At 41.1% G+C, this 27,946-nt stretch overlaps 2 protein-coding genes across 2 annotated transcripts in view; one reads left to right on the forward strand and one right to left on the reverse strand.

The window, feature by feature from the left end:
* Positions 1-5,687: 5,687 nt before the first annotated feature.
* Positions 5,688-26,904, reverse strand: vrk1 (VRK serine/threonine kinase 1). The gene is made up of 13 exons (XM_041812824.1): positions 26,805-26,904; positions 26,196-26,355; positions 20,920-20,975; positions 19,515-19,584; positions 18,928-19,015; positions 17,441-17,549; positions 16,952-17,044; positions 16,119-16,251; positions 13,762-13,882; positions 13,604-13,662; positions 10,363-10,532; positions 6,155-6,248; positions 5,688-5,986 (listed from the first exon to the last, which is right to left on the reverse strand). Exons 2-13 carry the CDS (start codon positions 26,353-26,355, stop codon positions 5,841-5,843), a joined length of 1,299 nt encoding a protein of 432 aa, XP_041668758.1. The 5' UTR covers positions 26,805-26,904; the 3' UTR covers positions 5,688-5,840.
* A 48-nt stretch (positions 26,905-26,952) lies between these two features.
* si:dkey-288a3.2 (protein phosphatase 1 regulatory subunit 37) overlaps positions 26,953-27,946 on the forward strand; it is a 118,676-nt gene continuing 117,682 nt past the window's right edge. The window contains exon 1 of the mRNA XM_041812241.1: positions 26,953-26,989. The gene's annotated coding sequence lies outside the window, so the exon portion shown is untranslated. The remainder of the gene's footprint in view (positions 26,990-27,946) is intronic.

The raw sequence follows: 27,946 nt of genomic DNA on the forward strand, positions 1-27,946 counted from the left end.
GTCTTCGCGCCGCCGCTCCGGCTGGCTTCTCTTCACGCCAGGAACCTGCTGCTTTCTAATATTTACACACAACTATGGCGGCAAATGTAGCGTAACTTCACCCACACGTACCCCTCCACACCTGGAGCCGCTGTGCATATTTCTGTGTTTTTGTCTTCAGGGAGCGGGGGGCTGTTTTTGTGACAATAACGGAGGAGCGGGGGCTAAATTACAGCACAAACAGAGAAATTTTCATCGCATCTTTTCATCCCCGAGTTTCACGAGGAGGTGGGTGGGCATGATTGAAACTGTTTCAGAGTTTTATTTCACTTTTTCTGGGAGGAAGGTGGGTGAAAGATGGAGAGTTTGTGCTTTACTTTTCTTTCTTGGAGGAGGGTGGAAATGCAGATTTACCGTTGGAGCTGTGACAATCGGAGAGGCAGACGATGTGGCGAGGAAACGCAGGAGGCCACTGACACAGCAGATTATTCACCACTGCAAGACTCATAAGTCTGCAGGATTTACATTAAAACACAAAGGAAGAAAAATGACTCCCTCTTAGCCTTTAAAGTTCTACGTCTGTGTCAGAACAGCTGCAAAATACCAAAGAAGAAGAGCAATCCTTCCTCAAAATGTCACAACTGTAGCATTTTAGAAAATAACAAGATTCAGTGAATAATTGCCAGAACATTACTGCTACTTTTGTCTGAACCAGCTCCTTCTGGCCACTAGGGGGCAGAACAACAAGTCTGACATATAATTATATCAGCTTAATCCTTTAAGATTCTTGCAAACCTTCAAAGTGATGTTAATGTCATCTATAAAGAATCTAAGTTACATTTCGTCTCATATTTTCTCACCTCTCTAGCTCCGCCCTAATCGTCAAATATGGTCACTTCCTTTGACAATATACTGAAAACATGAAAGGCCTTCTCCTTACCACGTCTGTTAGTCCAAACCATACCTTGTTTTAGTTTTCTTTTTAATATTTCCATGGTCTTTGGATGTGGTTCTGGGTTCTTCTGGGACCTCCTGGATGAGCCGTCGTTGCACTCTTGGAGTCATTTTGGTTGGCCGACCACCCCTGGGAATGTTCACCACTGTTCACAGTTTTCTCCATTTATGGATAATGGCTCTGACTGTGGTTCTCTGGAGTCCCAAAGCCTTGGAAATGTCTTTGTAACCTTTTCCAGACTGATAGATTTTAATCACTTTGTTTCTCAGTAGTTCTTGAATTTCTTTGGGTGGTGGCATGATGCGTTTCTTTCCGAGATCTTGTAGCCTACTTCACTTTGTCTGACAGCTTCTATTTAAGGGATTTCTTCATTCAACAAATCTGGGGGTAATCAGGCCTGGTTGTGGCCAGTGAAACTGAATTCAGCTTTCCAAGAACTGTGGTTAATCACATTTAACTCATGATTTAACTAGGGGGGCATTTACTTTTTCACACAGGGCCAGATAGGTTTGGATTTTTTTCCCCCTTAATAAATAAAATCATCATTTAGAAACTGCATTTTGTATTTACTTTAGTTGTCTTTGTGAGATATAAAAATTGATTTGATGATTCGAAACAATTAAGTGTGATAAAAATGCAAAAAAAAAAAAAAAAAAAGAATCAGAAAGAGAGCAAATGCTTTTTCACAGCACCATACGTCCGTTCTGAGATTTACAGTCTCAGAAGAACGGTCTTTGAGAGTGGTCATCAGACATCATCAGTCTGCAGCTAGACTATGTTAAACTATCTTTGCCTTTTTCTCTCTTTTGGAACTCCACTCTTGCTCTGAATCAAATGTTTTATAATCATGAATACTCAGGTGGCTGGTTAGCACGGTTAAGCGTTGTAACAAGGATTTTCCAAAATGCCAATGGGGGTTATAGGTTAAGCTCTATTTACCGTCCATCCATCCATCCATCCATCGTCTTCTGCTTTGCCGGGGTCGGGTCACAGTGGCAGCACCCAGACGTTCTTCTCCCACCAAACACTCTCCAGTTCCTCCTGAGGGATTCCAAGGTGCTCCCAGGCCAGATGGGACATATACTCCCTCGGGATCTCCTCCCAGTAGGATGTACCCGGAAGACTTCCCCAAGAAATGCACCCAGGAGGCGTCCTGATCAGATGCCTGAACCAGCTCAACTGGCTCCTTTCAACGTGAAGGAGGAGCAGTTCTACTTCGAGATCCTTCCGAATGTCCAAGCTCCTCATCCAATCTCTAACCCCGAATTTCCATATACAGCATGCGTGCCGTGGGTTTGCTCCGACCAAAAGGCGAGCGACCTCGCCCACTGGAAGCGAGTCTAGAGCGCTGCGCTGAAGCGCGCAAGCCCTGATCAGCAGGAAGAGATCCCGGGAGAACTGCGAGTTCATGCAGGAATAGCATGTCAGCAGCAGACTATTTTACCTTTTGGGGTTAATTTATCATCCTTTCCAGTATAAGTCCATGATATTATTGCTTCCTCCATTGAGTGAGTACATTAAGAAGTCAAAAGGTTAATGTTTGCTTAAAGGATCTGTGGTTTTATGCAAAATTCTTCAGCTAAATACCCCCAAAAGTTAACTTTTGCTTGTCAATTGCGCCATTGCAGCTCTGTGACCCACTGTCCTCTAGGTGACCCTTTGCTCTCGCTGCGGGATGAGACGTAATGTTGACAGAGTGATAATTTCCGATCAGGAGTCTGTGCATTGTGTTTTATTTTGAAAGAACCGGATGTTCTACGCTTGTGACTTCCATGGTTAGTGCTTTCTGAACGACAGTGAATTTACGAGGTTTGGCAGCGGCTGGTGCTGAAATAGACCTGCAGGGTATCTGAAACGAAGCGGAGCGAAGTGCCGCTCCAGGCATGCACCGCTGCCGGTCTGGAGCACTGGCCATGGAAATGCTCTGTTAGACAAGAGAGGAAGCGAAGTGCTCCGCAGTATGATTCACCAGCATTCCACAGCGCACACGCTGTATATGGAAATTGGGGGTAAGGGAGAGCCCAGCCCTCCTAAGGAATCTCATTTCGACTGCTCGGTCATCACCCAGAGTTCATGACTATAGGTGAGGGTGTACCGTACTGTTGTGGTGAAGAGGGAGCTGATTTACTGGTCGATCTATGTCCCAACCCTCGCCTATGGTCATGAACTATGTGCTCTATTTACTAATTTAACTTATATATGCAGTGTTTGTATATATTTCACATTCTTCAAGGAAAACTCCCATACAAAGCATTTGGGAAGGGCGGGACTTTTAATAAAAATTTCCTTAAGTTGATTGGTTGAACCTTCTGTCTGTCTCATTCAATGCGGGCCAATCAGAGCAACAAGACAAAATGAGGTGGTACACTTTTGCGGCTCCAGTTTTAACCTGAACAAAACTGGACCAAAACTATTACTGAATCAGCCTTCAGCACGCTGCTGTGGAGCTATCAGCTGTTCAATGCATCCTCTAAAGGATGTAGTTCCTGAAATGGGACACATAAGCAGTCTTTTCTCCCATGTTCTTTTGTACCCTCCATGTAATGAGAAACGTGACAGCCAATCAGAACAGATCTTCTGATTCCTCACACACACTGATGAACTTTGTATCAGTCATGTTTTCAGATGAACACGATCAAATGTTTCTAACTGCAAACAAAGAAAAAAAACTAAATCTACTTTTTCTTCCCTGTGAGCTTTTTGGACCCTGAAGGCTGCCGTAGCATTCCCTTAAATTTGAGTTTGAACACTTTGGCCCCCTCCCATCAAAACACAGACAATTGTCACAAACACAGGAAGCCACCGGCCGGGAAACTGTTATCGAGTTATTGGCGTGCGGGCCGGTGGGGGGGGCTGGGGGTGTCTGTATCGTGCTCGAGGTGGTTAGGCGACCGCTGAGAGGTGTTCACAGTCCGCCGGCTCCGCTCTCAGAGGCCGACCGCAGAAAACAGATGGACAACAACGTCCTGCGGGGACGAGCGCTGGATGACACGCCGCGTTGGAGGAAAGGGGCCGGCTGGGGTGAAAATACCCCCCCACCCCCACTCCAAAAGAAGCTGCTGCTGTTGTGTTTAAGTGCTGTCCTTCTCACCCTCCATCCACACACCTATCTGCTGTCATTATGTACTGCTGCCCCCTACTGTCTGAGGGGCCCCGGGGTCAGTGTCAGGCAGGGGGGCTCTTTACTCCTGAAGAGGCTGCACAAATCGATGGAGAGCCAGCAGCCGCCCCCCGAGGGCCCTCACAGCACTTATATTAGTGGAGATGTCTTCCTCACTGTGGCGGGGGGGTGAAGGGGGGGAGTCTGCTGGGAGTTAACGAGGGTGGCGGCGAGGACGGAGGATGGAGGAAAACGGACGTCCTGTCAGCAGCTGTTCAGGTGTGAAATTCTCCCTAAGAGAAGAAAAAAAAAAACATGTACAATTTGACAGAAAGTTTCTGTCAGAACGGGTCTCTCTGAGAGGACGAATGTCTGCAGGACAAAGACAAAGCGATGCTAACAGTAGAGCTGGGCAATAGTGCAAAATCTGGTATGGATTAGAAACCAAGTGAATACAGGGGGAGTATTGATACTAAAACTAAGCCATGTGTGCTTAGGATCATTGTGATGTTGGAGGGTACAGTCATGGACGAAAGTATTGGCACCCCTGGAATTTTTCCAGAAAATACACCATTTCTCCCAGAAATTGTTGCAATTACAAATGTTTTTGGTATACACATATTTATTTCCTTTATGTGCATTGAAATGACACGAAAAAACAGAAGAAAAAAGCCAAAATTGACATAATTTTACACTTCCAATTCCAGGGTTGCTAATACTTTTGTCCATGACTGTAAACCTTCAGCCCAGTCTGAGGTCCTGAGCGCTGTGGCACAGGTTTTCATTGAAGATATCTCTCCCAGTCTCTGCTGCTGAAAAACACTCCCCCACAGCATGATGCTGCCACCACCATGCTTTCAATGTTTATAATTGAGGTGAAACAGTTCAGTCTTGTTTCTCAGTCTGATAGCCCTTCAGATGCTTTTTTTGTAAACGCCAAAGGGGCTTTTGTATCTCGTAAGCTCACATCGGTAGAAGACTGCAGTGATGGTTGTTCTTCTGGAACTTCATCCTGATCTCTGGAGCTCAGTCAGAGCGACCCTGGTCACCTGTCTTACTAAGCCCCCCACCGACTGCTCAGTTTGGCTGGACGAGCAGCCATTGGAGGAGTCCTGGTTGTGCCAAACTTCTTCAATTAAAGAACTGTGGAGGCCGCTGTGGAGGCCGCTGTGGTCTTAGGAACCTTCAGTGTAAAGAAAACTCTGTGCCTGTCAACCATCCTGCGTCTGAGCTCTGCAGCTCCTTTGACCTCATGGCTTGGATTTTGCTCTGATATATATTGCCAGCTATAAGGACTTCTAGAGAAAAGGTGTGTTCCTTTCCAAAACATGTCCAATCAGTGTAATTTAGCACAGGTGTACTCCTATCAAGGTGCAGAAACATCTCGGCAACAACCAAGAGAAATGTGTGGAGCCTGAGCTGAATCTTAAGTGCTTCAAAGGGTCTGAATACTTGTGTCAGTGGGGTATTTCACCCTTTTTCTTATTTGTGTAGATTTGGTTGTGTGAATAAAGATTTTGTGCATTTCAAGGGTTGAAAAAATCTGCTTTGAGCAACACTATGGCCAAAAATGGTGGTTTTGCTTCCGAATCAAACAAACTGGGACAAATAAAACCCTTCAGTCTCCAGAGATTTTCAATAAAACTACAGATGAACACTTTTATTTTCTCTTTATTACAATCAGTCTGGTTTTAAACACACCAAAAGCATAAAACATGACGGTCTCTTGGTGTGTGACAGAAAAAGCTCAGATATAAAAGAATTTTTAGGAAGAAGGGGACAGAAAGAGGAGTGTAGCTCAGGCCTTTATGAGCTGGTCTTCTTCGCTCTCCCTCTCGACTTCTGGGCAAGCCCCGGTGACGTCTGCGTCCCGGTCTCCACCAGTCGGGATTTAGGATCAGTCTTTTTTGTTTTCGGCGTCTTCTTGGGACTTTTCTTCACTCCGTTCACCTCTGTAGAGAAAATTCATTAAAGCTGACATGAAATCCTCTATATCTGTTTATAGTCCTCATTATTTTAATGTCTTTAACTTCAGTCAGGGTAAACTTGATTTATTTACTGCTCTACAGTTGTTCTGATACCAGGATTTTAATTTTTAAATATATACGAGGGAAATCCACCTTTTTTCTTCGTTGCTCTCTTTTTCTTCATGGGGCTTCCATCGGTCTCACTCTCTCCTGCTTCTTCAATCACTTTCTTTCTCTTGGTTGTTTTCTGATAAACAGAAAAGGAGACAAAAAAACAGACTTGTTGGTCATAAATGACTCTGGATGAACACACTGGTGCATTTTCTTTATCAGGGTTCCTACACACATTTAAAAAACAGATTTAAGACTTTTAAAGAGCTGAGCTGATAAAAAATCAAACAAGGAAGGCAAGTGAGATTTCTCAGTCCACAAGACCAGGACTGAATCTTCTGATTTAAAGTCAAACGGGACAGGCGAAGACATTTTTAGTCCATAAATGTTTGCTTCATAGAGAGTGTCTGTTGGCCTGTCTGGGGCTGTAGTGCATGCTGCATTAGATTATCTCAGTTTGTCTTATTTATCCCGGAACTGCAGCAATTTGTATAAAAACAGCTTAAACAACTGTTTAAAGGCATTTTTTTACTCATTACTGACTTGTTTCAAGTCTCTCATGATTAAATGAAGTGGGCCGTTGCATTAAACGAGGTCAGAGAAGCAGCTATTATCTCTCTACATAAACTCACTGCTGTGGCTGCTAATGCTAAAATAGATTAATGATTAACAACCTGGTTTTGTCAAATTCTCTGCAATAAAAGCCAGTTGTTTGCTTCACACCTCAGCAGGGTAGAGACTACACTTACAGGTGCAGCTACAAAACTACAAATGAGAAAACATAGAGAGACTTATAAAATCATTTTTCTTATGCTCTGACGTGAGTTCAGAATCATCACAGGTTCGTTTTAGGGGGAGAAGAGAGGTTAGAACACATGAACACAATGAAACAGATAACTGAGAATTTCCTACTCCTGATGGCCAATAACCAAGAAGAACCGGTAGTTTCTTTTCAATTGCTGACTGAAAATCAGCGCAAAAAGGAGTTCATGCACTGATCTGATACCATTTGGTTTACAACAGTGGTTTTCAAAGTTTGAGGCAGGAAGAGCTTCAGGGAAGGCGTGGAACCATAAACCTAAAAAAAAGTGATTTGCTTTGCTAACCTCTGCTGTGCATGGAGCGAAATGGACAGACTTATAGCTACTGTAGGGACTATGCTGTAGAGCAGTGTCTCTCAATCAAAGAGCAAAATTATTGAAAAATACCTTCGCAAGAGCCACAATCTAAGAGGAAAAAAGAGGCAAAAACAGCTTGAAGTAGCAATAGAAATAGGTTAAGGTGGCAAATGGTCAAAAAGCAGCAAAAAATGGGTGAAAATGGGGAGAAAAAGTGGAAAAATGGTCAGAAAGTAGCAGAAATGGGTGAGCAGTGACAAAAAAATTATTTGAAAGTGACTAAAATGGGCAAAAAGCAGTCAAGAGTGGCAAAAATAGGAAAAAAAAGAGGAAACAAGTGGTATGTAATGGCTAATGGTAGTTTAAATGGGCAAAAAGTGGCAAAAAATTTGTGAAAAAGGTCAAAAAGAGAAAAAATGGCAAAAAGAAGAGGCAAAAATTGGGAAAAAAAGGAAACAAGTGGTATTTAATGGCAAAAGGTAGCTTAAATGGACAAAAAGTTGCAAAAAAGGGATACTTAATGATTAAAGATAGCTCAAATGGGCAAAAAGTTGAAAATGGGCAAAAATGGGAAAAAAGTGGAAAAAATGGGGAAAAGTGGCTAAAAGAAGTTGTAAAATGGCCGAAAAAATATGATAAAGGGGTATTTAATGGCATTATAATTGAATAAGAGGGAAAGGCAGATGTTTAAGGACATTTGCAAACCAAAATATCCAAAAATATATCAATGCTAAAAATGTTTAAAAATTAGACATAAATGTTTGCCTTTTTTTTTTTTTCATTTAAATCCTTTTTGTGGGTGGGGGTCCATCGGATGGATCAGTTCTTCTTAAGGGAGGCTCACTCTCCCACACTTTGTAAACCTCTGGTTTACAACAACCAGGTAGAAAACTCCAAGCAACTCTCTTTAAGCATTAAAACGCCTTTATTTTCATGGCATGGTCATGAGTAGACCTAAGATCAACTTTATGAATCCCGTTTTCCAAAGAGCACCTCAAATAAACTTTCTATTGAGTCCAAGAAACACTTTATAATAAAGGTTTACCTTCTTTTGCGTTGTTTAGCCATGCTAAATGTTAGCGCTACAAACCGGAAATCAATTCTTCTTTACTGCCAGAAAATACTGCATGCACGAGCTACCGATTTTAGAGCAGTGGAGAAGAAACAAAGGACCCACTGCAGCTGCAAAGAATGGAGTTTGTGTAACAGTTTTTCTCTGAATGTGATCGTTAAAACACCTTCCAGACTGGCGCTGTCGTACACGACAAGAAGTGACACAGTTTATCAAAAGTTTAATGACTTTAGAACCGTAAATCATTGCCTCTTACTTGTTTTTTCACTTGAAGCTAGCTGTTTTTCCTTCCCAGTGACGCTATTGATGCCTTTGAATCCCCTGCGGCAGCATTTTCAGTGAACCTTGAACTTATGTGTCTTTTGGGGACTTTAGTGATTAAATCCACACCAGTAAACCCAATATTGAAAGTTTTTTTTTATCCATTTAAATCAAATTATGATCAATTATTGCCGCTAGCTTGAATACTAACCACCATATTGTTCTCTCTTTGAGTGTCTGTCAGCCAATAGCAGGCTGTAAGTTGTAAGTTTTATACTGTAGTTGGAAAAGTGCACTAAAGTTTGTATTTAAAAAAGAGATAGCGAGAGCCTGTAATGCAGCCCTCTGTATTATTATTTTAGTATTTAGCAGTAAAACTCAATAATCAGCAGGAAAATAACTTTAGGGTCACAGAGACGCTGTACATTATGATTCTACTGGTTGAGTCATGTTTGGAGTCAAATATAGGTCTAAAATAATTTTTTAGTCTGAACAGTAAATCCAGAAAGTTCACTCTGGTATCAGATCAGTACTCGGTATCGGCCAATACCCAACACCTTGGTATTGGCATCGTATCGGGATGGAAAATATGGTATCTAAACATCCCTAGTGTCAGAGCGTGTGTGCAGCATCAGAATCACAGCGAAGCCTGTGAACAGATCTCTGCTGAAGTGGCGTCTCCTCTGATCATTTCCCTCCTCTGTCCAGCCTCCTTCCTGAGCATAGGCCTGTGTTTTTTTCTCCATGGTGACCATGTCTACCTCATGATCACCACATGGCGCCCGCTGAGGTGAACAGATTGTTGGGATAATTACATACAATAACCAGCATCGGGGCCCACTAACCCTTCGGCTGGCATCGCCGTGTCCCCGATGGCTTTTTCCATATGCACAGAGGGCGAGAGAGCATGAGAGGGAGAGGGAGTGGAGGAAGAGAGAGAAACCAAGACAGATAGAGCCAAAGAGATGCAGAGGAAGTTTGAGAGAGAATCTGCATTCTTCTCTTTATTTCTGATTTAGTGGCACACAAAGATGTATGAATGATCTCCAAACTGTTTCTGGATTTTTCTGGATCTATTTAAAACCTCTGGTTCTCTACTGGTAGGGTCGGGACCCTAAGGTTGGCTGTAGAGCAGTTTTCAGTGGGTCACTTGCATCAACTCCAAGCAGGGCTCCTGTGTCCGCTCGTTGCTGCTGACTGGTTAAAATAATGAAGGTTAGCCCCAGACTAAGCCACACCTTCGGCGCTGCAACAGACAAACACATTTCCTCTGTGCATTCTGACTTTAGTCAGGACTCTGCAGGTGGAAATTTAAGACTTTTATTTGCAGCGTTGAGGCTAAAATCTCCCAAGGTTTAGAAGTTTTAGGACACAGCGGTGCTGCATTGGCTGCTGTCATCAAACTGTTTTCTGAGTCGCACCATCCACACTGATTTGCATAATGCAACTTTCAGAAAAGACAGTGGGAATCTGAGATGGCTCACTCCTGATCAATTTCTGCTGCAGGCATACATCAGGAAAAACTCCCACATTGGCTGAACCATCGACAATTAAATCTGTCTGTAATACAACGCATTATCTCACCTGTTGCTAGCTTGTGAAAAATATCTTATTTGAGCTTCAGTTGTTACAGCAAGAAAGATTTCAATTCTGAAAAATATAATCCAGTCCATAAAACTGGTTTAAATATTCCTGCCTGCCTCATTCTTCAGTCTCCAATCTCTGCGAGCCTATCTTTACTAAATCAAGATTCGCATAGCTTCTAGATTTTGTATTTTAATGCATATTGGTGTGCTGACCTGTGCAGAAGGAGGTGCAGCTCCATTAACGGCAGCGAACTCCAGTTTCCCGTCGTCTTTAGCCTGGATGGATTTCAGTCCGTCCTGCAGGATGAAGCGAAGCTTGTCGTACGCTGGTTTGTCCTGATATCCCAACGATTTCACTTCCTCCATGAACCTCTGGATCTCAGCTGATGAAACAAAACAAAGCTAGACTTAAAAATAAAACCATGGGAGGAGATCTGTCTCTGCTTTGAGGCAGAAGATGGAGATGTAGGATACATCTGTTTCGCTCACTTTTAGACAAGAGCTAAACAAATACGCATGGAAAAATACACAATATGTGCATAGCTGGTTTGAAAATCCACAAAAAAGAAGAAACAAAGAGATTGTATATCAGGAAACAATCGGGTCAGAACTTCCCAACAAAAATAAAAACTTTGGTGCCCTGGTGGACAATGCAAAGGAGCCATTCTGCCATCTTTGATGCCTTTATGGTGGATAAACAGGATAAAGTGCCCTCTCCGTTAATGAACAAAATGTGTGAAGTTACCCCATGGATGCCCTCTAAATGAACAAAATTTGATAGTGCCCCTCTGCGGTACACTTTAATACAGGGGTGTCAAACTAAAGGCCCTGGGGACAAATCTAGCCCATGGTACAGAGCCACCGAAATGAGGTCTGCAGATTCCCTCTAGTACGAAAATGTAAAACTAGGGGGGCGCTGTGGAGCAATGAAGGAGTAGCATGCGTATCCCAATAGCTCTGACAAATTATATATTTAATTCAATAAACACAAGACTATTCCATGTCAAGCTGTGTCATACAACATGGCTAAACTATAAACTAATCTTTCGCCTGCCGTGGAGAGAACATACATCATGGTTAAACCTAAAAAAAATGGAAAAATAAACCTTAAGGTTATAAAACGTTCTTGTTAAGTAAAGACTAAAAATGAAACGAGTAAAAATAATAAGATAGAAAGTAGGAATGTGGGAAAGAAATTAATTTGTGGTTTAATTTCATATTTTAATTTTGCATATCACAATTATGACATAAACTTGTGGTTTTGATTTTTGTCTCCTATTTAACACTTTTCAGTTCACAATTTTAAGACACTTTCATCTCATTATTTTGAATTTTATCTCATAATCTGACTTTAAAAACATGATATTGACTTTCCATTTAATTTATTTGCCTTTTAAAAACATTATTTTGACATTCAATTTCATGTTTTGACCTTTTGAACTGATCAAGTTTGACTGTTATCTCAGATTTTGATCCCTTATACAAGTCATTTTGACTTTTTAAATCTCAAAATCATTTATCATTAGTGCTAAGTTTTATCCCCATAATTTATTACAGTTGAAAATAAGGTTGGCAGTTTATGGTTAAACTGTGACCCTGCTAGGCTCTCAGGTTAAACCTAAATCCAGAATCAGGACCATGCCGTGATTGAGTTTGCCACACCTGTTCTAATACAACACATTTCATTAAGCACCTTCTTTAGTGCCCCTTAAAGGTCACATATTTCACCCTTTTAAGACAAGTTTATATCGGTCTCAGAGGTCCCTAAAACATGCCTGAGAAGTCTGTTGCCAAAAAAAAAAAAAAAAAAAAACACTCCAGTATAGGATTTTATGTCTAAGAACCCCTCTGTTGTAGCCCTGCTCAGACCGAGTTGTTTCTGTGTCTTCAAATGTTACTGAGCATTCTGACTCTGTCCTTGACTCCGCCCCTCAAAGGAAATGGATGCTCCTGATCCTCCTCAAAGCTTGCAGCTCTTCTCAAGCTGTGAGGAGGATCAGGAGAGGAGGGTGGAAACTTTCTTTTAAGCGGGGAGGGCCAACAGAACCTGGGGGCAGGGCTAACTCCCTGTATGACATCATGAGGGAAAACGGAGAACGGCTTGTTTCAGCACACATCTTCTAGAAGGTGGAGAAAGAAGGGGGTGGAGGGTGGGGGTTTCTGGTACTTGGGGGCATTGTGGACAGGCCAGGGGCACATGGTTTTATTAGAAAAGCCTGAAAAAAGTGATTTTTGCATAATATGTCTCCTTTAAATAAAATAAATGTGCCTTCTTGATGTCGCGGATTTGACAAAATTTGCTAAAGTGCCCTCTTTGGTGCCCTTTATGTCTACAAAGTAATCATTTAACCCATTGGTGCCCTAACCTCGCAGAGCAGATGGATGTTTTTCTCAGTGTTTCTCACTGGTGAATCCATCTTGCAAAGCTCCCGTCTGAACCGTCTGGGCCCAGTTAGAAAGTGACAGGACCAATCAGTGACGAGGGGCAGTACTTTGGTGGGCAATGGTGGAGTTGTGCCTAAGCAAGCAGCAACAAGAGGCTGGTGGAATTATGGTGAAAGAGATTAGCATGGATGCTGCTAAAGCGCCATTTTTATCAGAACTTGAGTAGCGGCTATGTCACGTGTTTTGTTGCTCTGACTGGCCCGTAAAGATGTGACAGACAGAAAGTTCATCCAATCACCCACCAAGTTTTTTCGCAAAGGCTCTGCCCTTTCCTAAACGCTGTTTATGTGTGAAACAAATCCATCTAGTGTGCCAGGTATGGGTGCCCTTTACGTGGACTAAATTTGACAAAGTGCCCTCTATGGACAGAAGTTGACAGTGCCCTCTTTGGTGTCCCTTGGGTAAACAAAATTTGCTAAATTGCCCAGTGGTTGCCCTCTTTGGTGCCCTTTAAGTGGAGAAAAATTGGATGAAGTTCTCTCTTAAATGCCCCTTAAGTAAAAAAAAAAATTTGACAAAGTGCCCTCTTTGGTGCCACTTCATTGGGCAAAATTAGCTAAAGTGCCCTCTTTTGTGACAAAGTAATAACTTAACATGCACTCTTGGTGCCCTCTAAATAGAACCTAATTAAATCTCTTTTTCATTTTTAGGCCTCTTAATCAGTTGTGGGGAAAATGCAATCAACTACCTTGACTGCTGGCTATAAAGTAAAGTTCACTGACCTTTACCTTGTGTATCTTTGTGAAATTGTTGATGAATTACAAACCATTTAATCATCAGTTTTAGGTGTAGTAGGTTTAATCATTTGCATCTAGACCAGGATTTCTTAGTATTGACAGGCATCCCACCACATGCAGCAGGTGCCCCTTTTATTTACACCCCTGCCCCTCAAACATCCTGAGACCGCCACAGTCCTAATGCATGAAACAGGTAGTAAGTTAATGTCAGTTACGTCTTCTACAGGAGACCCAGAGTCACAGGTGTGACTGTGTTGACGTCTCATTCTCACCTGGCTTGTCTTGAGAGGTGAAACACTTGCTCATGAACTCAGAGATGTTGCCTTGGCTCCTGTGGGAGAGGAACATGTTTAAAAATACTCCTAACATGTATTTTTTCCTGAGTTTTCCCTCTATACCTCCCTGTTTTTGTCACATGTGCATGTCTCACCTGATCTTAGAGTCTCTGACGTAGATCGGGTCCTGCAGTTTGTCCTCCCAGGGCAGGCGTCCACACAGCCACTGAACCATGCAGTAACTCAGGATCTCCAGGTCGCTACGTCTGCTCGGAGCTGGAGGAATAAAAACATCATCATCATCATCATCATCAGCTACAGGGAAACACTATCATAAGACTTTGTTTGGTCAGAACTGGACTATATTTCTTTATTAAAAGAAGAGCAAAGAACCACACAGAAAGCAATGTTTTTGCACTTCTCCTGACCGGATTCAGCAAGAGTTGATTTACCAACTGGCTCCACTGACAGTGATGAGTCCTGGACTGACAACAGCTGACTGTAGAGCTTACAGTATGTAGTTTACTGCTCAGTGTCAGTGCACGCCTACTTTATCATATGTTCTGTTTCTCTGATTGGCTCGTAATGAATGTGACGGACATAACATTCATCTGAAAACCCTCTATGGTTCCCAAACTTTTCCTGTCGGGGACCCCTACCCCTCACCGTACATACCTACATTTAAAAATATGTAAACCTACACCTGTCTGTCACAATATTTGCAAACAAATTCTTTATTTTTTGGAACTTACTACTACATTAAACCTCCTTAAACATTTGTGGCGACAACACCAATCATGCCCTTTAACAGAGTTTAAAGATCTGACACTGAAGATGAGCAAAATCTTTAAGATTTATTCCCTCATCTAGGGCTGAATGATTTGCAAAAATAATCTAAATGCGATTATTTTTCCTAATATTGCAATTGTGATTTAATGTGCAGTTATTTTTAGGTCCCCCATCTAATGTGTTGTTTAACAAACACAAGCAATAAATCACTCTTTGTTATAAAAATGCCATATTAGATAGACAAAACTAGGAAAAAAATTTTTTTTTAAAGAAATTCTAATCGCAATTATGGTTCATATGGGAAATTTGATATCAATTGCTATATTGAAGGGGATGATCTTTTTTTTGTTATTCTTGTTTTGAATAAGAAAAACATATACATGAAGAACAAAAGTAGGATTTTTGTAAAAAAAAAAAATCTACAAAACAAACTGTACTGTTTGCATATGGTGTAGAGCATAAAACATCTACTGCAAAAAAAATGTATCTGGTATTTTGACACAAATTTCAGGTTAAAGAAATATTGCACTGTATGGGATTTGAATATTGCAGCAGGCCATATTGCGATTTAATCTAATTTGCGATTAATTGCCCAGCCCCACCCTCATCCCTACATAATTCCTGTGACTATTATGGGCTTATTTGGCGCTACAGATCCTTTTGAGTCTCAGTTAGATTTCAGTGCCTAGCTTTGACTTTTTTGTCTTAATCGAGGCAACAGCAGAAAAACCTGAAACCCTGGGGGGGCACACGGTCAACTTTTAGGCCTTTCAGACTGGCAGGGCTCTGTGCTGGTTCCAGTTCCTGAACCTAATTTTTAACTAACTGGTGTGTTCAAACTGACAAAAAATTGGTTCAGAACCTAAAAAAGTTGGTTCTTTCTGCAGAACCGTGACATCATCAGTGGGTATACCACATTCTAAGTTGTGAAGATGAGCAGAAAATGGAGAAAAAGTGGTCTGCTGAGGAGATAACGTGTTTGGTTGTGACCTGGGCATCGACAGAATTCCAGGTGAAGCTGAAGAGTAGGACAAGGAAGAGCACGTTATATGCTGAACTTGCAGAAGAGATGGTGAAGGCTGGGTTCACCCGAGCAAAAGAACAAATAATTAACTAACTCAAGAAACTGAAGAAGAAATACCAGGACAGCAGGAAAGACTTGGTAATACATGTCCATCATGTCCTCCCACTTTGGTTCTGCTGAAACTGGCGTGAACGCGGGCTGGTTCACCAGAAAGCACCAAGGTTCTGAGACTCCAGAATGAGAACCAGAGCCAGAGCCAGAACTGTGTCTGTCTGAAAACACCCTTTGGGAACCACTGCTCTATGGGATGGTACCCAGATGGATGTAAAATATATCCCACGCCATGGAGATGTGAAACAGGCTATGTGGCGTGCTAGGTTAGGACTCTGCTGGACTAAATGGTTATTTCCATGCAACAGGATGGTTTAAAACTTTTTCCCTTGCAAATTTGACACACCATGCGTTTAACATGCAGGTTACCTTTCACTGCGAGGTTAAAACATCATGGTGGACAACAATCAAGACTTCATCTTGGACACCTCCTGACCTCAAAACAGAAAGTCTACTAGTCCCCAGTGTAAATAAACCTAACATTAAAGAAGATGAGTGATGAAGTTGTGAGTTATGAGACAGAGGAGACTTAGTGAAGCTCTGACAACAGCATCCCTGCCTTTAGGACGTGTTGACTAGAGTACCTACATGCTCCTTTGTGGGCGTCGATGCTCGTGAACTCGATGGTGCCGTCGTGACACCTCTTCGGGTCTTCTTTGTACTCTTTCACGACACCGTCGGGGGCGTACCTGTATGCCAGCCCGTAATCTACTAAATACACCTACAATTCACAAAAACACAATTTCACAATCTGGGAATCAAACTGTAAACATTTATGTTGAAGCAGGAAGGAGAAAAGCTGGTCTGGAGCATATTTATTCTCGTGAGGGAGCAGATGAGTCCACCATTATAAATGTAAATTTAAACTCTGCCTGTAATAAACCGCGGTTAGTTATTAGTGTTAATAAAGAAACACGCAGTAATAAAAGCAAACCTACATGCACACAACTCCAGGGGGAATTATTCAAATAATTCAGCTCCTAAAAAACAAAACAACAGCCTCACCTAGCATTAAACTCCCGAGGGGCCGATTTTTAAATTGTCATTTATAAATAGCTCTTTAATAACAGCACCAATGATACATTATTAATCTTCAAATTAAATATTTGCCCCTGCCCTGTTTGCTGCTGAAAGCTCTTAGCTGCTGCCATCTAATCTCCCCATTTAAAACACCACACAGGCTTTAATACACACATAAACACACACTCCCTCCCTCCTCTCCAGGCTTTAATTGAATCTAATGAAGCAGCACGAGTGTGTTCTGATGAAAAACACACAATCATCTCCTGCTCTCAGAGCAGATCTGAGGTCAGAGCAGAGCCTTTTTTTCACCAAAAAAAGTGGCGCTGGAGATCTGAAGTGTTTGTGTGTTTCCTTAAACACACCATGATGATTTCAGGGATGTTTGAACTCGTACTGACCTGGTTGGGATCGCTGTGGCTCAGCATGAGGTTTGATGCCTTAACATCAGCGTGCACGTACTCATGTTCATGGATGTACTCCAGGATGTCCACCTAACAACAAAAAACACAGTTTCAAATACTAAAACAGGAGTGAAGCCACAGCAATCACACGGTAAGTGCAATGATAATAATAATATGTCCGTTAAACAGAAAACATCCACTGCCTGATTTATACCTGATTTATACCTCTGCAAACTTCAAAAAGGTAACTATCAAAAAAACAGACTGCAAGCCCTGTGACTGGTCAGCCGGGTAGCACTGGAGACTCCAAGTCTGAGTTATGTCTGCTAACTTATTGTGCTGTGAGATAAATGGCTGCAGAAGGAAAAACAACTACACAAATCTACAGTCATTTCCTCAGCCATGTTTTTCAGTTGCCAGATACAAAGCACAAAATCCCCCACTCTCATTACTCCTTTATTCTAATGGAGGGTTAAATGAACCGACCAGTCGAAGTCCGAGCTGCAGCACCAGCTTTCTTGGAAACCTTTTTCCACCCTGTTCAAACTTCTTCTGCAGGTCTGTGCCGAGTCTGTCGATAACCATGAACCTGTAGCTGAAAGAAAAATGAGGAAATATCTCTTAGCAAGTCTTTCCAAGCAAGCGTCACACTGAAGGGTCACTAAACATCCAGACTGTTATCATCTGCATCATGTAGCACAGCAGGGCAGCTGAACACATTTATAGCCCATTATATAAGGCACTGACAGGAATTCAGATCTGCTTTGAGGATTCACAAACAAAGAGGTAATCCTTAACACTTTAGATGGCAGCAACTGAGTGCTACTGAAAACAATATGATATCTGATAGACCAGTATTTACAGATACATTTAAGCTAAAGATTAAAATGTGTTTCAAACCTGATAAACTAAAGTCTTTAAAAATACTTGTAGGTTTAAGCAATGAAGATGAACAAAGAAAAAAAGAGATCAGCTGATGTAGGTCTGTTAGTCAAGCCTAAAACTTCACAAACTGATTTACACATATGTTGATATTTACAGTCAATATAGGCAGATATTTACAGTCAATATAGGCTGATATTTAATGCCAATAAATGCTAATATTTACAGTCAACATTGGCAGAAATTTAATGCTGATTAAGGCGGATATTCAGACTTGCTTAAGGCCAGTATTTACAGCTGATATATGTAGGCCAATATATGCAGTCATGGACAGAAGTATTGGCACCCCTGGAATTTTTCCAGAAAATATACCATTTATCCGAGAAATTGTTGCAATTACAAATGTTTTTGGTATACACATGTTTATTTCCTTCCTTCCTGCCATCAAATTAAAAGTGAGCTAACATATTTTCATGAAATGGTAAAATACCTCAGTTCCAACATCTGATATGTTGATTATGTTCTATCATGAATAAATTATGGGTTTACGAGATTTGAAAATCATTGAATTCTGTTTTTATTTACACTTTACATAGACACCCAACTTTTTTGGAATTGTAACCTTTCAAGGTAAGTTCACAGCTGAATGTTGTACCATTCAAAGGGGGAAATGAGATACAGGAAACACATAGAGGATAAAATCCAGTACAGTGTTTCCAGGGACAGGAACAGGGACTTACTTCTGAGTTAGGATGCACAGATGCATTAGTTTACCATCGGTATTGGCCGATATCAGCCCTGTTTACACACATCAGCAATCGGCTAAATTCTGTGGTGTGACCAGAGAGTAGTTACCAATGTTCATCTGCTGTCTCCAGTAAATCTTATCTGGTATATCTAGCTGCTGAGCTGTTTACAGGGCAGAACTATGGACCTGTTGGACAAACACTGGTCTGATTTCAAGGTCAGATTAAAATGCTGGCATATTAGGAGTCTCACACCAACAGAAGTGATGAAAATACACTGATATCAATATCAGCCCTAATTTCAACAACAGGTATATCAGTGAGCTGTCCTGGTCAGGGTCTTACCTTTTCCCTCCTTTCTCGTGAAGACCGGAGCCCCAGTACCTCGGGACCCCAAGACTTTTCAGTTTGTGAGCCTTCATCCAGCTCTGAACTGCAGATAAAAACACATGTGAAGGACTGTTTCTGCACATATTATCTTAAAAGTAGGAGTCTAAGTTTTTGAAATGCATGCTGTGTGTCTCAAAGGCAGGTATAAATGTCTGACGGCTGTGATGCTCAAAGTAATAAGAGGAGAATTGGGGGGGGGGCTGGGGGGCTGAAGGGGGGGGTAGAAGCTAATCTGCTGCTGGGACAAATATTTACCAACAACGTGAGAATCCAGCATGAATAAAATATGAGCCTTTGGTTCCTTAGTAATATAACAGTTAATTGTCAGGGGAGATTGACATTTGGAGTGTTATTATATAAAATGCAAAGCTGTGGCCTGGGGGCCAACAAACAGCCCCCCCACCCCCTCTGTGGGCCCCTCCATGCTTCAGATACAAGAGGGTCTTTTTAATTAAGAAAGTTCTTTCTTTTATTTGTTTGCACTGAGAAACTCTGTGATATGATGGAAAGGCTGACTTTAACTCTGTGTATGTGTGTCTCACTCAGATCAGGTTTAGCAGCTCTCATGTAGAACATCCGCTCAGAGAACAGAGGGCCGTTCTCGCTCGGCTCCTGTGGACAGAAACACAAACAAATGAATATCTGGATACTTATGAAAACCGGTGCTGACTGATCAGTAATGCCAACTGGATAATTATGGGGATTTGGGGTCAGATTCCCTCTCTTTGACCAACTAGTTGCTTATCTGACGGTTCTAAAGATTATCTTGACATATTTTGCCGTGGTTAAGGTGTGTTAGGAGTGCTTTTACCCTCCCTGATCAGAGCCACTCTGATCTGAAATCATAAATATTAATTATGTTCAGTATACAGACAGAAACCCTCTTGTATCGGGGGGCATGCTGAGGACAACTGAACAGACATGAGGGGGTTGTTACATGGAATGGAGCAAAAGCAAATCAAGAAGCAAGCTGAATGACAAAAGAACCACAACAAATTAAGGTTGGGCATTTCCCACAGGCTCACGATGTGATAGACACCACGATGCATAAGTGCTAGACAATTAATTGAAAATCAAAACTAACATTTAGCTAAAGCTTATAACTTACATAAACCTGCCACCTCAGTTATTTCATTGTTTTTCCTTAAAATTCTTTCTCTACTAATGCACCATCCCCTTAAAAACACACTACTGGCTGTGTAGTCATGTGAAAGGCAGCCAGGTGTCGCAAGGCATGTAGCCTTGCCTGGCAACCCCAAAGAAGGGGAAATTATGACTTTATAGCATCATTCAGTGCAGAATGTGATGACACAAATCGGCCTGATGTAGCGAGCCTAGCTGTTGATGCTCACTGCTAATTAGCCTGGTGTCATGTCATGTAGATGACAACGGGTGTTGCTGCAGTGTTTTACCTTGTTTGGGGTTTTTTGATAGCTTGCATATCTTAGCCTTATGTCTTGCTGGCAGTAGATAGACTCATCCGTTTAACTGACAGTTTGTTTTTGATATGAAGCATTTGCTGCTTCATGCAGTTTAGCATCTGCTGCCACCTGTTGTTTTTGCAACTACACCGTAGCGGCTGTGTATTTCAAAACTGCTTCCACAATATTTACAGCTAAACAGCTTCTGTAAAATCTGTATAAATACACATATTAACAAGGAGCATTCATTGATATCTTGCCATGCAGATTTTTTAAGCCCAGACCTGATGCTGGTCTTCATTTAGATTATCCTAGTAGTCTATGGCCTCTTTGTTTGTTGCACCCATGAACTAAACCCATACTAAATCGAGACCCCAAACCTAGGGTACGAACCACATTGTGACCCCATGTGTGAACCGTTACAGCCCTAGGTATAGGTCAAGGTTTTAGGGAGGTGATATGGTGTGTAAGATAAAAACATGTGAATGACAAGATAATAATTTGTGTTAAAAAAGTGAAGTCTTACCACTTTGATGACATACTGAGCATCTGCTCCAACAGATTTGGCTGAATTCTCCTCAGCTGGGGAACAAAAGGAGGTACGATTTAACTAGAAAACATTTCACTAAAACATATTTTCATCATTGACAAAATGCTTGATTTTAAAAGTAATTTTACAACCCCAATTAAACCCCCAAATCTTTGGGTCCCGAGGTACTGGGGCTCTGGCCTTCACGAGAAAGGAGGGAAAAGGTAAGACCCTGGCCAGGATGGCTCACTGGAGCCACACTCAGAACTAAAAAATACCTATTGTTAAAATTAGGGCTGATATTGATATCAGTGTATTTTCATCACTTCTGTTGGTGTGAGACTCCTAGTATGCCAGCATTTTAATCTGACCTTGAAATCAGACCAGTGTTTGTCCAACAGGTCCACACTTCTGCCCTGTAAATATCTCAGCAGCTAGATATACCAGATAAGATTTACTGAAGACAGCAGATGAACACTGGTAACTGATATCTGGTCACACCACAGATTTAGCTGATTGCTGATGTGTGTAAACCAGGGGTTCTCAACCTTTTCAGCCTGCGACCCCCAAAATAAAGGTGCCGGAGACCAGGGACCCCCGCTGTACCTTAAGGTGGTTGAACAGCCATGCACAATTCAGGATAGTCAGGTGCACACAAGGCCATCCATAAGAAGGGGTTAAAGGGGGAGGTTTCTGGGACCCAGCCAAACTGGGGCCCATGGAGGTCAGCAAAACCATGGTCCATTGTGAAGTTAAGCTGTGATATCCATATTCTATTTTCGACCTGAATAATAACCACACTTGTTAAAGAAACAAATATCTTTAATTATTCATTTAGCCTTCTTTTGAGGAAAAAATCTTTAAACATAATAAAGATAAAAACATAATCAAAATGGGTTAAAAATTGCTAAAATTGGTTAATAATGACAAAAAATGGTGAAAAGGTAGTGATATTTGATTCTTAAATAACATAAATGGATTGAAAGTAGCAAAAATGAGATAAAAGTGGCAAAAAAATAACCAAAAATGGGTTAAAGTGGAAACAATGGGCAGAAAAAGTGGTAAAAGAGGATTAAAAAGTGCCTGAAATGGCTTTAAATTGCAAAAAAATTGTGGAAATTAGATGGAATGGGAAGAAAAATGGATATACACTGGCAGAAATGGGTTAACTGTGGTTATAACGGGCAAAAAGGGGTGTAAAAAAGGGTTGATAGAGGTAATAATGGGTCAACAGACGCAACAATAGGCAGAAAGTGGCAAAAATTATTTTAGAAGTGGCAAAAACAGGCAGAATAAAGTGATGGAAATTGTTTAAAATGGACAAAAACGGGTTTCAAGTGACAAAATGTGTTAAAAGTGGTGTTAAAAAATGATAATAAAAGGGTTACAATTTGGTATATTTGGTGTGAAGTGGCAACAGTGTAATTTAAAAAATATTCTTATTTTTTTTAAAGCATCTGGTGACCCCCTCTCAGTGTCTCGCGACCCCCAATGGGGTCCCAACCCCAAGGTTGAGAACCACTGGTGTAAACAGTACTGATATCAGCCAATACCAATGGTAAAGTAATGCATCTGTGCATCCCAACTCAGAAGTAAGTCCCTGTTCCTGCTCAGTCTTTTTGATTTATGAGGAAACTGTGAAGTTCTGTTTCATAAACATTAGGGGTGTGACGAGATCTCATGCCATGAGATCTCGTGAGATCAAAACGCCACGAGATTTCTCGTCACAGAAAAATCAATCTCGCAGACAGTAGAAGCAGCAGCTCTCCCTACAGAAAAAATATACCAAACTGGAAATTATAAAAGATCACACAGATGCCCTGGAGACTTTAAAACCGTTCATGAGAGAGCTAATGAAGAAACGGAGCTGATTTTTATCCATTAAGATCACCGCTTCAACCCCCACCCCCTCCTCCGTATGCGCAACGTGGGGCCGCACATGATCCGCCTATACATAGTAAGTTCATCATAGCGGTCCAAAATGAGATGCTGCTGCTGGTAACTTGTGCAGTCTCCATGAGGAAAATACAGCTTTTATTTAGCTCGTGTATGCGCACAGACTCACTTTTAGTGTCACTTTTTGTGACTTTGTAAGTTTGAGTTGCTGCTTCCTCATGTCTTCTCGTCTGTCACCCATCCATCAGCTGTTGGCTGTGCGTATGACCAGTCAGAAGCTTAACATGGGTAGCGTGACGGGCCGTTTACTGCAGCGATAAACAGCAAAACAAACTCTGTTGGAGCGCCATAGAGTCCACTGTTAGCTCAAAAAAACAAAGTTTTAACCCCAGTTAAACGTGCCCTGCTTGCCGTCTGACAGCAGACAAAGCAGAGACACTCGCTCACCAACGCACACACATAACGCTCATCTGTGTGTCGTGTCCAACACTGTCAAAGCTCATATGAGAAAAAAAGACCACTAAGCGATAAAATAATCTATTTCTCTAAATAACAGCAAACGTGTTATTGACAGAAATATTTCTTACGAATGTTTAAAATATGGATGTCCTTAAAAAGGATGAGAAATAATTTAATTTTACTGATGCAGCTCTATATATTTCAGTCAGTTGTAACCTCTGCTTAAAGTACTTTGAAAATAATCTAAATGCTTTTATTATACATAATATGAAATTAAAAATAGTTATTGTAACTGTAGCGATGAGTGCATAGTGTAGTAAATTAAAGATTTTGTTGACTGTTAAAATGAAAGGTTTGATTTAAAGAACATTAAAATATACAGTTTGAATCAGAATTAGACAAGACATACTGTTTGGAAGCACTGTTAGCCTATTCAGTACTTAGTTTAAACATTTCTGAATAGACCTGAACGCTTTGTAATTATGACTTTCAGTTGTATAAAGGACATATTTTCCACCCATGTATTTTTTTTTCCAAAATAGAAAAACAGTGTAAAATCTCATCTCATCTCGTCACACCCCTAATAAACATCCAATAAAAGATGAAACACTGTTCTGGATATTATCCTCTATGTGTTTCCTGCATGTCATGTCCCCCTTTGAATATAACAACATTCACCTGTGAACTTACCTTTAAAGATTACAATTCAAAAAAGTTGGGTCTCTAGGTAAAGTGTAAATAAAAACAGAATTCAATGATTTTCAAATCTCATAAACCCATAATTTATTCACAATAAAACATAATCAACATATTAGACGTTGGAACTGAGGCATTTTACCATTTCATGAAAATATATTAGCTCACTTTGAATTTGCTGGCAGTAACACATCTCAAAAAAGTAGGGGCAGGGCAATGAAAGGATGGAAAAGTAAGTGGCACTCATAAAAAACAGCTGAAGGAGCATTTAGCACCTAATTAGGTTAACTGGCAACTTTGACAACTCTGACTTCGATCTACAGTACATAATATCATCAAAAGAGTCAAAGAATATGGAGAAATTTCTGTGCACAAAGGACAAGGCTGAGAATCAGTGCTGGATGATCTACGGGCCCTCAGGCTGCATGGCTCTGGACTTGAAATCACTACATGGGCTCAGGGACACTTCCAGATACCATTTTCTGTAAACTAAGTTTGTTTTGCTATCCACAAATGCAATTTAAAGCTGTATTACACAAAGAAGAAGCCATATGTGAACACAATCCAGTAATGCAACTTTCATCTCTGGGCCAAAGCTCATTTAAAATGGACTGAAGCAATTAGTTTCAATTAGGTCTCATTAGTGCCTATGGCGCGGGCAGCTTACACATCTGGAAAGGTACTATCAATGCTGAAAAGTATATAGAGGTTTTAGAGCAGCGTATGCTCCCATCCACACGATATATCTTTCACTATTTCAGTGAGACATATTAACCCCCATACCACATCCATCACAACAACATGGCTTCACAGGAGAAGAGTCTGGATGCTGGACCGGCCTGCCCACAGCCCAGACCATTCCCAAATAGTAAACATTTGGAGCATAATAAAACAAAACAAAGAAATGGCAAAGAAGACCCAGGACTGGTGCAAAGCTAGAATCTGACAGCTGACAAGAATGGGACAACATTCCTCTCCCAAAACTCCAGCAACTGGTCTCCTCTCTTTAAAATGTTTACAGTTAAAAGAGGAGGGGATGCTACATAACAGCCAACATGACCCTGTCCCTACTTTTTTGAGATGTGTTGCTGCCAAAATATGCCTCTATGAGATTTGAAAACCATTGCATCCTGTTTTTATTCCCATTTTAAACAGTGCCCCTACTTTTTTGGACTTATAAATCTAAACCAGTGGTTCTCAACGTTGGGGTCGGGACCCCATTGGTGGTCGCGAGACACTTAGAGGGGTCGCCGGATGCCTTAAAACACTGCATATTTTTGAAATGTTTCTTTCCTACCCAGTCTTGTTACTGGTATTTGCCACTTTTCATCAATTTCCGCACAGTTTGGATCCATTTTTGACTCTTTTTCACACACTTTTGCCAATTTACACCAATTTTGCCAAATTTTAACCCATTTTCATCACTTTTTCCCACCAATTTTTGTCAATTTCAGCACATTTTTGCCACTCTTAACCAATTGTTGTCCATTTTAAATCCTTTTCACCATATTTTTCTGTCTTTTTTTGCCAATTCTAAAAAATTCTGGCCAATTTTCACCTATTACTTCCTCTATTAACTCCTTTTTATCAGATTTTACACCCATTTGTGTCCATTTTAACCACATTTCACTATTTGTAATGTCCACTGTTGCAAGTTTAAAACAGTTTCTGACTTTAAATCCCATTTCATCAAATTTTCCACACATTTTTGCCATGTTTTAATCCCCTTTATCCACTTTTTGTGCCCAAATTTTTCCACTTTAACCCTGTTATGCAATTTTTTGGCAAATTTTGCAAATCATTTTCAACACTTCTAACCTGTTTCTACTTCTTTTTCACTCCATTTCACCACCTATTCCAGCACCTTTTTCGTTATTTTTACCCATTTTTGATTGGATTTAGATTTTTAAAATGGCACAAAAAGATAGCTGTTGCTTTGATAAGTGATTATTGTTCAGGTTCAATGTAAAACATGGATATCACAGTTTAACTTGATTTTAATGAGTCCATGGGCTCCAGAAAACTCTCCCTTTTATCCCCCCTTACATGCAGCTTGTCTGCACTACTCTTCAGTGTTCATGGCTGTGTTCAACCACCTTCAAGTACGGTGGGGGTCCCCAGTACCTGGCACCTTTATTTTGGGGGTTGTTGGCTGAAAGGGTTGGGAACCCCTGATCTAAACAGTCCATCTCATGACATACAAACGTTGCCATCAGACTTACCCAGGTATATGAGACCAAAGCCCCCCTGGCCGATAGGAGCCCCCAGCTTCCAGGACCTCTTCCCCGTGTCTGTGAGGACCTCTCCTGGGGGGAATTCCTCTGCCAGCTTCCTCTTAGCTGGAGCTCTGCCCTTCCCAGCAGGCTTAGCTTTAGGAGGCATCTGAAACCACAGTTATCATCTTTACTCTTAGCTGTGAACCAAAGGAGAAGATCTGCTGGCATGGACTCAGAAAAGGCGAGAAAGAGCAGATTCCTCTGTTTGTCATCGTGTTTTCATCTCTATAACATGGTTTACTGGTAAAGTTAGCCGGCAGCTACAGTTTACCCGTTAGTAAGAGGAAGTATCGGTCATTTTACGGTGTGTATTAAACACAGCTTTAGAATTAGATTCCTAACATCCCCCCCATCTTTAAACCAAAGTTACACAGCAGGAGGATGAGAGCTACATTAGCAGGCTAACGTTAGGAAGTTAGTTAGCTTCAGTGCTAACCCCCGTTTGATTAGCATCGTTAGCAGCTACATGACGACGTCTGAGATCATTAGTAAACTGGTGGTCGTTAGTCCATCCATCACTAACTCAATATAATCAATAAACGTATCAAAACATACCGTAGCTTCGTGTTTGTTGCTGACTTAATGATTAACTGACAGGAGGACCAAACTTCCCGCAAACCCACCGGTCAGGAAGTGGCGTCATCACCTTCTGCTATTCTATTGGTCGATCAGGCTGCGTCAGTCAAACGTGCGTGAATAGACTGCAGAGAGCTGTGGTGGGAAACTGAGATGATTATCAGGTAGGAAATGATCCGTTTCTATGGTTGAAAGGCGTTTCTGCTGCCACATTCACGTCAAGTTTTACTCTTCGTTACGTTTTTATTGACACGTTTTTCTAACTAAAACAGCAGGACTTTAAAAAAGCCATTTCTAACACATTTGTTTGTGTTATTTAGCCCAGTGTTGCTCAACCCATCCATCCATTTTCTATACCTCTTATTCCGTTACGGGTCGGGTGGCAGAAATAGCCAACAAAGGGAAAACAATTGCACAAAGCAGAATAAAAGTGTCAAAAATGTTTGGACAGTGACAAAAAGGAGTGGCAAAAATGGGCTAAAAGTGGCAAAATCGTGGCAAAGAATGAGTGAAAAGTGACCAAAATTGGCAAAAATCAGCAAAAAGGTGGAAAAATAGGCAAAACGCATCAAAGAGTGTCAAAATGGGAAATAGGGGGCATTTAATAGCTTAGATGGGTGAAAAGTGGGGGGGGGGCAAAAATTGCACAAAGCAGGATAACAATGTCAAAAAGATGTCGCAAAAATGGGAACAATGTTTCCATTAAGATTTAAAAGAGCCACAGATCATCACTAAAGAGCCACAGGTTGAGTATCAATGATTTAGCCATAAGTCACAGGCTCACGTAAAGGTGGTTTCGTGAATTAGCTTGATGTTTTTGGAAGGGACTGCATCATTTCAGGGAACAGTGTTAAAATGCTTTTATTATGAAGGAACTGTTAGAATGTCATCATTATAAAGGAAATGTTAGTAGGCTGTATGAAGCTCGTTTTTGAAAACATTTGTTGATGTTCCAGTGTTAGAATCTGCTTTTCCATCTTAAAATGACAAAGCAACACAGTTTTCAACTCAAATGAAGCAAAGAAATGCTCATAGTCACCGTGGTGGTTCACTGGTGGACACAAAGAGGGCAGCGGGGAGGGATACAATCAGCCCTTAACACCCCAATTTGGTAACATAGC

Source organism: Cheilinus undulatus, linkage group 18 (assembly GCF_018320785.1).
Source record: "Cheilinus undulatus linkage group 18, ASM1832078v1, whole genome shotgun sequence".
NCBI classification, from domain to species: Eukaryota; Metazoa; Chordata; class Actinopteri; order Labriformes; family Labridae; genus Cheilinus; species Cheilinus undulatus.

What these genes read in the sequence shown, in the direction of transcription:
- vrk1 (XM_041812824.1), bottom strand. Translation starts at nt 26,355, where the DNA reads ATGCCTCCTAAAGCTAAGCCTGCTGGGAAGGGCAGAGCTCCAGCTAAG. An exon ending in CACGAGAAAGGAGGGAAAAG is followed by an intron (nt 17,550 to 18,927) that starts GTAAGACCCTGA and finishes TTTTTCTTTCAG; the next exon opens with CTACAGGTTCATGGTTATCG. An exon ending in CACCTCTCAAGACAAGCCAG is followed by an intron (nt 10,533 to 13,603) that starts GTGAGAATGAGA and finishes TTGTTTCATCAG; the next exon opens with CTGAGATCCAGAGGTTCATG.